The 12,077-nt window shown below is 40.6% G+C and overlaps 1 protein-coding gene across 4 annotated transcripts in view; it reads right to left on the bottom strand.

Annotated features, from left to right (window-relative positions):
• The window catches only part of LOC109870283 (F-box only protein 11-like), a 35,204-nt gene extending 25,770 nt beyond the window's left edge, over nt 1-9,434 (bottom strand). For 2 of the 4 annotated variants that reach the window (XR_004205412.1, XR_002252120.2), the window contains exon 1: nt 8,886-9,211. Coding sequence is in view for 2 of the 4 variants with exons in the window: in XM_020460714.2 (XP_020316303.1) it covers nt 8,886-8,973 (88 nt within the window). In the remaining 2 variants the exon portion in view is untranslated. Of the gene's footprint in view, nt 1-8,885 lie in introns of all 4 variants that reach the window. The other 2 variants (XM_020460714.2, XM_020460715.2) reach the window with 2 other exon arrangements.
• Nucleotides 9,435-12,077: the final 2,643 nt, after the last annotated feature.

Below are 12,077 nucleotides of genomic sequence, written 5' to 3' on the forward strand. Positions count from 1 at the left end.
AAGTTGGAGACTTTTATCTCCCTCACCAACTTCAGCTATCTGAGCAGCTAACCGATCGCTGCAGCTGTACATAGTCTATCGGTAAATTGCCCACCCAATTTTACCTACCTCATCCCCATACTGTTTTTATTTATTTACTTTTCTGCTCTTTTGCACACCAATATCTCTACCTGTACATGACCATCTGATCATTTATCACTCCAGTGTTAATCTGCAAAATTGTAATTATTTGCCTACCTCCTCATGCCTTTTGCACACAATGTATATGGACTCTCTTTTTTTTCTACTGTGTTATTGACTTGTTTATTGTTTACTCCATGTGTAACTCTGTTGTCTGTTCACACTGCTATGCTTTATCTTGGCCAGGTCGCAGTTGCAAATGAGAACTTGTTCTCAACTAGCCTACCTGGTTAAATAAAGGTGAAATTTAAAAAAAATTAACATTTACAAAGTATTGTAAATTAGGGTTATTTTAGATGACACCTAGCTGTATAGTTAGCTAGTTAACTATATAGCTCCTGAAACAGATGTCATTTTGCTATGTTTTTGGGGAAGAACATTGTTTGCATCCTTGAGCTAACTAGCTTTTTTTATGACCAGCACTGTAGGTGCGCGAGACAACTTTACCAGCATCATAGCATACGTATCGATGAATCGTTGGGACATATAATATACGAGTGATAGTGTAATAACTTAGTAAAAAGTTTATGAAGGCGTTAAATTATTATGTGATGTGCAGTCAATATCAGGTCCTGATGGGTCAACAAGCTTATTTGTCAAATAGTGCTTTTCGACGTATATCTTTTTTGACACGCAAAGACCCAAACGCCGTTCCATAGAAATCCTGGTTGAGAATAAAACGACTCAACGAAACAGCAAAGTAAGTAAAATAAATAGGTTTTGATTATGTTTTACTGGTAATGGGGACACATGTAAATGCCAACAAAATAACTTTTTGGTCTGTGTGGTGTGTGTGTAACCTTTATTTAGTAGGCAAGTCAGTTAAGAACAAATTCTTATTTACAACGACGGCTGGGTCAATTGTGAGCCGCACTATAGGACTCCCAATCACGGCCAGATGTGATACAGCCTGGATTCGAACCAGGGACTGTAGTGATGCCTCTTGCACTGGGATGCAGTGCCTTAGACCGCTGAGTCCATGTGTGTGTTTTAACTATTGAACTGTACTAGAATGCTTAAAAGGCTGCTAAAATATAAAATGTTGGTTATCAGTATCATTTTTTTGGGGGGGCAAGGAAAATATCAGATATCAGTATCAGCCAAAAATGGCATATCGGTGCATCACTACTAGGGACGCAGTGACACATGGATGGTGGTGTATGCTGATCACAGATCATAGAATTATCAGAAGGGACCAAGCCCACTCACCAATTCTCAGTCTCCTCTCTAATCTATTTGACTTTTGTTATAGCATTGGCTATCCTCTCCTTTTAGCTGTAGTCATTTCCCACTGTGTTATTCAATCTCTGTCTCAGGTTCCTTGACAACATGACATAAGATAAATATTACAATGCAGTGCACTAACAAATTCATAAACTAGTTAGGAATATGTGGCGCTGGACATTTCATTTTAATTTACCGGACATTTGAGAAATATGTAGGACGCACATACACTGGGTGCATAACCTGATTAGGGTGCCCACCCACGGTGCTCAGAATGACAGAAATCACATTTTGATTATGACTCTAGGACAGTTGTGGGAAGACAGAGCCCAAATGCATACAACAACGAGGCCTAGGCTACACAAAAAAAAACATTAAAAAGCAATGAGTCTGATGCAACATATCAGAATGTTTGGCTTAAAATGTTGATAAACTAGTATTTCTTCACATTATAAGCGCACAAGGCAGTAGGATACGTGGGTAGAAAGGCCACCGCAGTTTCATGTGACAGTGATGAAAGTATCCATTAGAAATGGAGAAAAAGAGGAGATCTAATAGGCTACTTTGAAGCAAGGTAAGACATGCCTCATACAGTTGAAGTCAGAAGTTTACATACACTTAGGTGGGAGTCATTAAAACTCATTTTTCAACCACTCCACAAATTTATTTTTGGCAAGTCAGTTAGGACATCTACTTTGTCCATGACAAGTAATTTTTCCAACAATTGTTTAGACAGATTATTTCACTGTGTCACAATTCCAGTGGGTCAGAAATTTACATACACTAAATTGACTGTGCCTTTAAACAGCTTGGGAAATTTCAGAAAATGATGTCAAGGCTTTAGAAGCTTCTGATTGACATCATTGGAGTCAATTGGAGGTGTACCTGTGGATGTATTTCAAGGTCTACTGTCAAACTCAGTGCCTCTTTACTTGACACCATGGGGAAAATCACAAGAAATCAGCCAATACCTCAGAAGAAGAATTGTACACCTCTACAAGTCTGGTTCATCTTTGGGAGCAATTTCCAAATGCCTGAAGGTACCAAGTTCATCTGTACAAGCAATAGTACGCAAGTATAAACACCATGGGACCACGCAGCCGTCATACCGCTCAGGAAGAAGACGCACTCTGTCTCCTAGAGATGAATGTACATTGGTGCAAAAAGTGCAAATCAATCCCAGAACAACAGCAAAGGACCTTGTGAAGATGCTGGAGGAAACAGCTACAAAAGTATCTATATCCACAGTAAAACGAGTCCTATATCAACATAACCTGAAAGGTCGCTCAGCAAGGAAGAAGCCACTGCTCCAAAACCGCCATAAAAATGCCAGACTACGGTTTGCAACTGCACATGGGGACAAAGATCGTACTTTTTGGAGAAATGTCCTCTGGTCTGATGAAACAAAAATAGAACTGTTTGGCCATAATTACCATAGTTATGTTTGGAGGAAGAAGGGGGGGGCTTGCAAGCCGAAGATTACCATCCCAACTGTGAAGCACGGGGGTGGCAGCATCATGTTGTGGGGGTGCTTTGCTGCAAGAGGGACTGGTGCACTTCATAAAATAGATGGAATCATGAGGTAGGAAGATTATGTGGATATATTGAAGTAACATCTCAAGACAGTCAGGAAGTTAAAGCTTGGATGCAAATGGGTCTTCCAAATGGACAATGACTCCAAGCATACTTCAAAGTTGTGGCAAAATGGGACAAAAAAAAGGACAATGAAGTCAAGGTATTTGGAGTGGCCATCACAAAGAAATACAACCTGACATAAATAATTCTCTCTAGTATTATTCTGACATTTTACATTCTTAAAATAAAGTGGTGATCCTAACTGACCTAAGACAGGGAATTTTTACTAGGATTAAATGTCCGAAATTGTGAAAAAACTGAGTTTAAATGTATTTGGCTAAGGTGTATGTATACTTCCGACTTAAACTGTATGTATTAAAACGTTCAGGTTTCAAACAATGAAGTATATTTTCAAAATGCATAACCTACTGCCTCCAGCTCATTGCAAAGTGGTGTGTGACATACTGATGAAGCCTGCCTTCTGTTGCCGTTTGAGATGCTGCAGTAGCAGCTCTCGCACTGTGACAGATTCTCTGCTCTGTATCTATCTGTATGCTATACGGGTGTGATAAGATACAATATTTCAATTATTTTACGCACGCGCCAATTTAATTCCACTAAGTTAACCAATAAGCATGTATTTCCATCAATTAATAGGCTAAAAAGCATTATTTCACAATATAATTTCTCTTCTCCTTGACAATTGGCCAGGCTCAATTTTATTCATTGGCTTAACCATTTTTTTTTAATAGCCCTAAAACCAGCTTTTACCACGTAACCAAAACCTGGTTAGAGAGAGAATAAATACAAGGATATTAGCCAGCGAAGCTAGCTGCTGGATGAGAACTCCTCCTGACAGAAAGGAAATGAGCAGTGAATTAAGTAACCCCACAACAGCTTGCTCACATCTGGGCACAGCCCCTTTGCCCACAAGGAGGAGGCTTAAACACATTTAGATGGGTTACAAAGATCTCCCTAGAGTGTAGCAACAACAACGGAGCCAGCCTCGATCCTATCATGTCTCTGTGCCAGCAGCAGCTTTATGACTATTTAACTCTCCTGATGAGAGGTCAGATTCTAGGCCTCGATCAGGAGCAACAAAAATTAAGAGCCGTTTGGGAAAGTAGGTTAATTGTAACACAAACAATAAAGAACATCGATCCCAGACCAGTCCTCCCACTACTAAACTTGTAATTCGTGACCTCCACTAGGTCTGAAAGAACATAAAAAGAAAACCACATCGTAGGTTCAGAAGCAGCAGGTCAGAACATTCCCCTGGAAAAGCCAAAAAGGGTTCTGCCTGGAAGACATAGGACAAATTATTTACATCAACATGACATTAATAGGAGCCTAAACGTCCTGTTGTACAAACAAGATATGTCAAAATCAACTGGCATGGTGAACTAGGCTACCTCTCAGGTCATCAGGGTCAGAGGAACTTCCGTGTGTGTGTGTGTACATTGTGTGTGTGTGTGTGTACATTGTGTAATTGACCCCCTAAAACCTTCCCTGTCAGATTGTATCAAGCCTAACCATAGGCACACAAAATAGCTACATCATATGATAGGCCAATAATCAGCCATACATACATGTGGCTCTGGGCAAATAAATGTATATTTTACACACAGAACAAAAATATAAACACAACATGCAACAATTTCAACGATTTTACCGAGTTACAGTTCATATAAGGAAAGTCTGTCAATTTAAATCAATTAATTATGCCCTAATCTACAGATTTCACAGGGGCATAGGCCCAGGGGGCCAAGGCCCACCCACTGGGGAGCCAGGCCCAGCCAATCAGAATGGGCTTTTTCCCATAAAACGGCTTTAGTACAGACAGAAATACTCCTCAGTTTCATCAGCTGTCTGGGTGGCTTGTCCCAGACGATCCCGCAGGTGAAGAATGTCCATTGCTTGTGTTTCTTGCCCAAGCAAGTCTCTTCTCATTATCGGTGTACTTTAGTAGTGGTTAATTTGGCAGCAATTTGACCTTGAAGGCCTGATTCACAGTCGTCTCCTCTGAACAGTTGATGTTGAGATGTGTCTGTTACTTGAACTCTGTGAAGCATTTATTTGGGCTGCCATTTCTGAGGCTGGTAACTAATGAACTTATCCTCGACAGCAGAGGTAACTCTGGGTCTTACTTTCCTGTGGAAGTCCTCATGAAAGCCAGTTTCTTTATAGCACTTGATGGTTTTTGCGACTGCACTTGAAGAAACTTTCAAAGTTATTGAAATGTTCCAGATTGACTGACCTTCATGTCTTAAAGTAATGATGGACTGTTGTTTCTCTTTGCTTATTTGAGCTGTTCTTGTCATAATATGGACTTTGTCTTATACAGAAGATGGCACTGTTTGGTAAACCACCGCTACCTTGTCACAAAACCACTGATTGTTTTCACTATTATTCCACAATGTAGAAAATAGTAAAAAATAAACAAAAACCCTGGAATGAGAAGGTGTGTCCAAACTTTTGACTGGTACCATATATAGAATTGAGACAGTCTGCTGTTCCCTGAGGAGGGAATGAATCCTATGACAACATTTGGGAGGGCTGCAACAGATGAAAAAAGTTCAGTCCCTTGTAGAAATGTTGCAGCCTTCTGGCAATTTTGCACAGAGCCTTCTAACAAGGCAGAGGAGGATATTTTCATTGGCTAAAACTTTCAAGCAGCTGTGTGGTGCTACTGAGCTTTCCCTCTGATTAGATTGTGTCACATGTAAAGCCTAATGCAGTCCACTGGGAGAACCATTCAAACTACATAGTAGGCCTATACATGAAACACAGAATAAAATGAATGTCCCATAAAAAAGCTGACAGACCATATATTACAAATTGTGAAGATCAATTTCTGAAACTTATTGACCACTGTCTGCACAATCTAATGTGTTTGTTTATGACAAAAGATTGTTAACCTTTGACCATATTCATAGACACACACTTTACATCTCCTGCTAGCACCCAGATGACAGAGGATTCAAATCATTTGCAATGACTGCAGACCGTTTACCTTCACCAGGTGAATAACAAAAGGTCCATTCTGCCTGGAGGATCCATAACGTATGAATCCATAGGCTAACTGTTGCCAATCAAAACCACCCAAGCTGGGAGCTCCTAGCTCCAGCAAACTGTCTGTTGCTCTGGTAGCCAGGCTGCTCTCCCAGGCTACTAGTCCAGTAACCACTACAAACACTGTCTCTGCTTAGCTCACTACAACATCATCTCTAGTCTTCTACAACAAGTGCATCCCAAACACAAGTGGCACTAAAGCAACTAACTCATTAGGCCTAAAAGCCGTACATATAGTCTATTCAAAACACAGTACACAGAAAAGCCAACCGATTCCCTGCTGTTGACAAACAACCATTACAAAGGACATATAGTGTGCCGCATTGCGCTCCACTTTTGTTTTAGCACAAAAAATGCATCCTTGCTGGAAAAAAAAACAAGACCAGAGTTCGGATCATGGGGATGGTGGGAAGCAGACAGTAAAGACCTCATCAGGAAGAAGCAGGGTTCACTTAATCAAGACAGCCTAACGAAAGAGTATAGCTGCATTGTTCCTGTGCCCCACTAGTTAGTAATCAAACTGATCAATGGATATGGGCAGTAGGGACAGGACAATACCCGTATTGTAATATTTTTTCCATGGCAAAAATGAAGACGTGAAGCACACTAAACTCTTCGGTCCTTTAAAAACCTGCTGTATGTAAAATAGTGTGCTATAGCTTGGAAAATAAATACATGTGACTTTAGATGACAACATAATGATGTTTGTTTCCAACATTAAGTCCGTGTCTTGTTTTGTTTTCTTGCCATGATACAAACGAGAATCACGATACTGGTATCATCCCGACCCTCTTTTAAAGACTTTGCCAAATTCTGATAAATAACATTTCAGGTTTTTAGGGTACAAAAACAAAGGCGGCTCTAATTTAATAGGATACCATGGATTGGGAACAGTTTAAGAGGTGACAGCATGACCAAAAACAAAACAATGTTCCTCTCTTTCAGGCCGATGAAGAATGCAAATGTCTATATCTAGGACTGTAATCTGTAGTATTGAGAGCTCAGATCACAAGTGACAGCATCAAACACTCTTATTGCACTTCATAGCTATGGCTGCTTTTAGACAGGCAGATTAATTCTGATATTTTTTTCACTCATTGATCAAAAGACCAATCAGATCAGCTCTGAAAAGATCTGATGCGATTGGTCAAAATACCAATTAGCAGGAAAAAATATCAGAATTGTCTGCCTGTCTAAACACCCTAAATACTTAATTAGGAAAATACACATTAGTACAGAGTGCCCTCTTTTCTAACAATTGGATGTAGTCGTATTAAAAGGATGTGATAGTACCTCTCTGCTTGGTCATGCTGTCACATGATGAGTACACAATAACTTATACCCAATTTATTTTAGATGTCAATGGCTGCATGTACACATGCAGCCCAAAACTGATATTTTCTCAACTGATTGGTCTTTTGGCCAATCAGATCAGCGCCTTTGCCAATAATTGGGCAGCGCAGCCAATATAGCCTAGCTAGCTAACATTACATGTACCTCTTCACTTCGGAGGCCTCAGACCATCATGTGAACAGCTGCCTTGACTATTTTGAAGCCTCCTCAACCACCGTGACTTGTATGGCTTATCCTATTACTGATCATACTTACACGTTAATGTTCACAAAAACGTAGCTGGCAAATTGTCTCAAATCTAGTTAGACCAAGACAAATGAGAATCATCTAGCTAACGTTCGCACCAAAATAGAGAGGAGTATGTTAGCACTCAAAGCTCTGACGGTCGGTCCCAAGTGAATTTCCCCTGCTTCCGTAATTAGCTCGCTTTGTCTAACCATCAGCTGTCAACGTACCGGTAACTAGACGATTGCTGTCATCGGAGATTGTCGCACATAGAACCTAAACGTTGTTTACATTTGAAAGGTTAGCTTTCGTAAGAGTGCCTGGTTACCCCATTGTGTGCATCGGTACAACGCCGGTGGGTGTCCTCAGACATAGATACTAATCTAATCCTAACACAACCAGGCCTTGGTTAAGGTGGTGTGAGACGCCGCACAGACAAATGTGTTAGTTACTTGCGTGTTAGTTACTTGCGTCAAGCGAATTTAGCAAGCTACTAACGTTAGCTGTCTACGCCAACGAGAGTAGCTAGCCTTAGCCACAGCTAAAACGTGATATTCACCTAGTTAGTTATTTTCTCTACAATTTGTGACCAGCAACAGTAGCTAGCTGTATTGGCTAGATTAATGTTAGCTAGCTAACCAGCCAACAAATCACAACTCTAGAGAACGCAACATTGGTTAAACTAGTAACGGGGAATGCGTAATGACAGGAAACTAAAATTGTCCTCTACATAATGTGCAAATAACAATTAATTAATGTTCACTTCGATAATTTCCTAATTGTTATTTAAACAAAGGCGTAGCTAGCCGTCTACCGATAACGTCCGTCATGTGTTGCCAATTTGCTCGTTACGTTAACGTACTACTAGTTCACTTAGCTGGCTAACTTTATACCAGTAAAAAGTAACGTTAGCGAGACTAGAAATACTAAGACATCCACAAGAGACTGACTAACCATTATTTACAATGTGTTTGAGTATTCTCTTCTACGATCTGTAGCTAGTCAAGATCAGCAAGGACTAGTTTAGGTCTAGGAACAAACCAAACAAAGCGCGGCCTTAAGGATTGCGGACAGAGCAAGATGCCTCGATGTTTCCTACCGTCTCAACCAAAAGGGAAATGTTTTCAACCCTCATTTTGAAAATCAACCTGACAACACACAATCGTTCAACTTGAGTCAACAAGTCACGTAATTAACATGTCTGTAAAGGATTGAAATGGGCCCAATTAGCTTAGCGACTACATTAAATGCATTACCTCTTTCCTGGTTGTTCCTTTCCGGCTGTACCGGGCGCGGCCTCGACACTCGCCTGGGTCTTCTGCTGGTTGCTCTGACGGAGTTCATTTGGGGTATTTAGAATTTAAAAGAAAAACCGAACCCTTCGCTGCAGTTGGAACGACGTCTAAGCACGCAATCTAAAATGTTTTTTTCTTAAACATTGCTCAATAAGTCACCCCTTTCCTGCGGCTTGAGAAAACAATGTATATATTTGCGTTGCCCCTGCAACCCTTGCTCAGCTGCGTTTTGCTATTGCAGGAGGAGCCATTAGCGCAGAGACCGTCCGACAACAAGAAAATTGAACATCAATCACATGGGAAGAACTTCCACCAATAGCACATCGTAGTTCGACGTTTTTTCTTGCCACTGCAAACATGAATGTGTGTCTGAAAATGGCTGAGAATGAAACAATAAAGTATATTATGGGCTCACGTTACCTCTAAACTATTATTAGCCTACTGTAGTCTAATCATCACTATTATGTGTGATAGTTCTAGGCTGGAACCAAACCCGACACACCCTGTGAGTCTCCTGTTCAGAACAGTCTTTCGAGATATATAGACATTATTCAGTACAGGGGGCTAGTAACCCACAATAGGGACTGAAGAACAAAGGCATATATGGCTAAAGAAGCCCACTCCATTTCAAAGTATTATTTGCCAATTCATCTATCAGAAAATATAATTGGTCAATGCGGTTTCCTTGTGTTGTCTGAAGTAGAAGCCAGTATAGGTTTATTATTACAGTCCTGACATATCTGGCACAATGCCTTGCATAACGATGTCTAAACAAGCACCTGATTGACTCCTGTAGGATAGACTGGATTACCCTTTCTTTCCCCCCTGACAACACAGGATTGGGCACAGGGTTTGGATAACAGGTGGGCTAGAGGGGTCATCAAATCAGGGCCCCTCAGAATAATTTTAATACCAATATGGCCCCCCCACAATTTTCAAAGATATCAATGTGTGGGACCTATAAGACAGTGGCACACAAACCCTGAGTTTGTGTGCCACTGCCAGTGATTGACTCAGTGCTTAGAAGGAACAAATAAGCCTACAGACAGACATCACTACTCCTGTACATGATCTTTCTCACAGCTCAGCTGTCTATGTAAATCACTGTAATAAAAACATACTTTATCAATCACCAGTGTTGAACTTCACCTCACAGCTGAGGTCTTCTCCTTTGTGGTCAGCTGTCATTAATTTTAGTCCCTGACTGACAGCTGTATAGACCACATGTTGTGTGGTTGGTGGCTGGCTGATTGTGACCCAAATGGCACTCCATTCCCTATTTAGTGCACTACTTTTGAACAGGGCCCATAGGTCATTTGGGATGCAGACACTGATGCCCATGGCAAATAGTGTCTGTTAAGTAATTGGCATCATTGAACTACAACAAGAGGTGGCCACATTTTATGCATAGGGATTGATGGGTCTCTCTGACTGAGCATATCCAGCAGTAGGCCGTCCTGCTACTAATTCTGAGCTCTAGTGTTAATTATTGAGAGAATGCTCAGGTCTCATTGAATGCTCTTTGTACTTGTGTATTTGTCATAGTATGGTAAACATTCTGAGAGTTAGATATTGAGTTTCAATGCCTTTATTCAATGGGCAGTTTATTTGTGACATTTACTGAACAAAGCTCATTCATGATTAAATATTTCAGTGAAATAGTGATCATTCAAGTGTTAATGTGTGGGACCTTGAATGCAGTGTTTCTCCTATATTCATTTAGCAGTGGCGGGCCGCTGCAAAATGTTTAGAATTGCTGGAAATTATGAGCTTTGAAACTGCATTTATTTTTTTTTAAATATCAGCCCCGTGGCAAAATGTGTAGGAATGCAGGAAACAAGCTAAATTTTCTCTCTGAGACCAAGAGGTGAGCCTCTAAAATCTTTGGTCGGAAGCCGGGCCATGCAGAGGAGGTAGCCTATCTATTAGCCTATCTATTCATGCACTCTAGTCTAGTGAATTGTCACTCACAGATGGAGCCATATTGAGGAATCATGCTCTGATTTCCTCATTGCGAAGGGTTAGTAATGTCACGTAGGAAAGAACGCCATCTGTTGGGAGGTAATGATGATGCCACATAAACCTCAAACCTAGGACTGCCCCCTGTGGTGTATTCATTAGTCAGACAATGTTGCTAACAGTTGCAAACTTTTGCAATGGAAGCTGTTTACTCCAAACCAAAAGATCAGGGGTGTATTCATTATGGAAACCGTAAACCATTTAAGAAGCAAACGATACGGGGAGGAACCTACCTGAATTTGTTCAATAAAAACTCTTGTTTACATTTTCCGTTGGAGTAAACGGTTTCTTTTGAAAAACTTTTTGCAACAAAATCTGTGTAATGATTACACCCCAGATGTCATATAATGAAAAGAGGTACATATCACAGATGGATGCAAATCTTCTACTGATTTGTTTTTTCTAATTGTTCAAACCTTTATGGACTGTGGGAAGAGACTACTAATTGTTCCAGTCTCAGTCAGCTCCCTCTTTGACAACAGCAATATCTACAGCACCATCAACAAACTACAGCAGCAGTGAGATTCCCACTCTGCTCAAAGGCCCAGTGCAGTCAAAACCATGATTACCTGGGTTTTATATTTCCATACTATGAGGTTGGAATCATACTGTGAAATTGTGAAAATTATGATAATGCCCTTGTAGTGTAAGAGCTGTTTGAAAAGACCGCCTGAAATGTCAGTCTGTTTTGGTGGGAGGGAGTTTTGGCCTTCCATGGTGACATCACCATGCAGTAAATTAGTTAATAGACCAATAAGAAAGAGTTGCAAATTTCTCAGCTAATTTTCTGTTTTCTCCTCCCCACTCAAACCACTCCCAGACAGTCCTAGCAAAATTCCTGCTTGAGAAATTGCTCTTAGCTTAGAAACTATTTTTGTTTGTTTTGACCATTTTAATGGAAAACAATCACAGTAAGGTACTTAATTGATACCCAGCAATGATTTGATATTAAGATAAAACGGCTGCATTGGACCTTTAATCACCATCAAATGCACATCACACTATTGCTCCCGGGTGGCACAGCGGTATAAGGCCCTGCATCTCAGTGTTAGAGGTGTCACTACAGACCCTGGTTCAGCGGTCTAAGGCACTGCATCTCAGTGTTAGAGGTGTCACTACAGACCCTGGTTCAGC

This window comes from Oncorhynchus kisutch, linkage group LG25 (genome assembly GCF_002021735.2).
Source record: "Oncorhynchus kisutch isolate 150728-3 linkage group LG25, Okis_V2, whole genome shotgun sequence".
Lineage (NCBI taxonomy): Eukaryota > Metazoa > Chordata > Actinopteri > Salmoniformes > Salmonidae > Oncorhynchus > Oncorhynchus kisutch.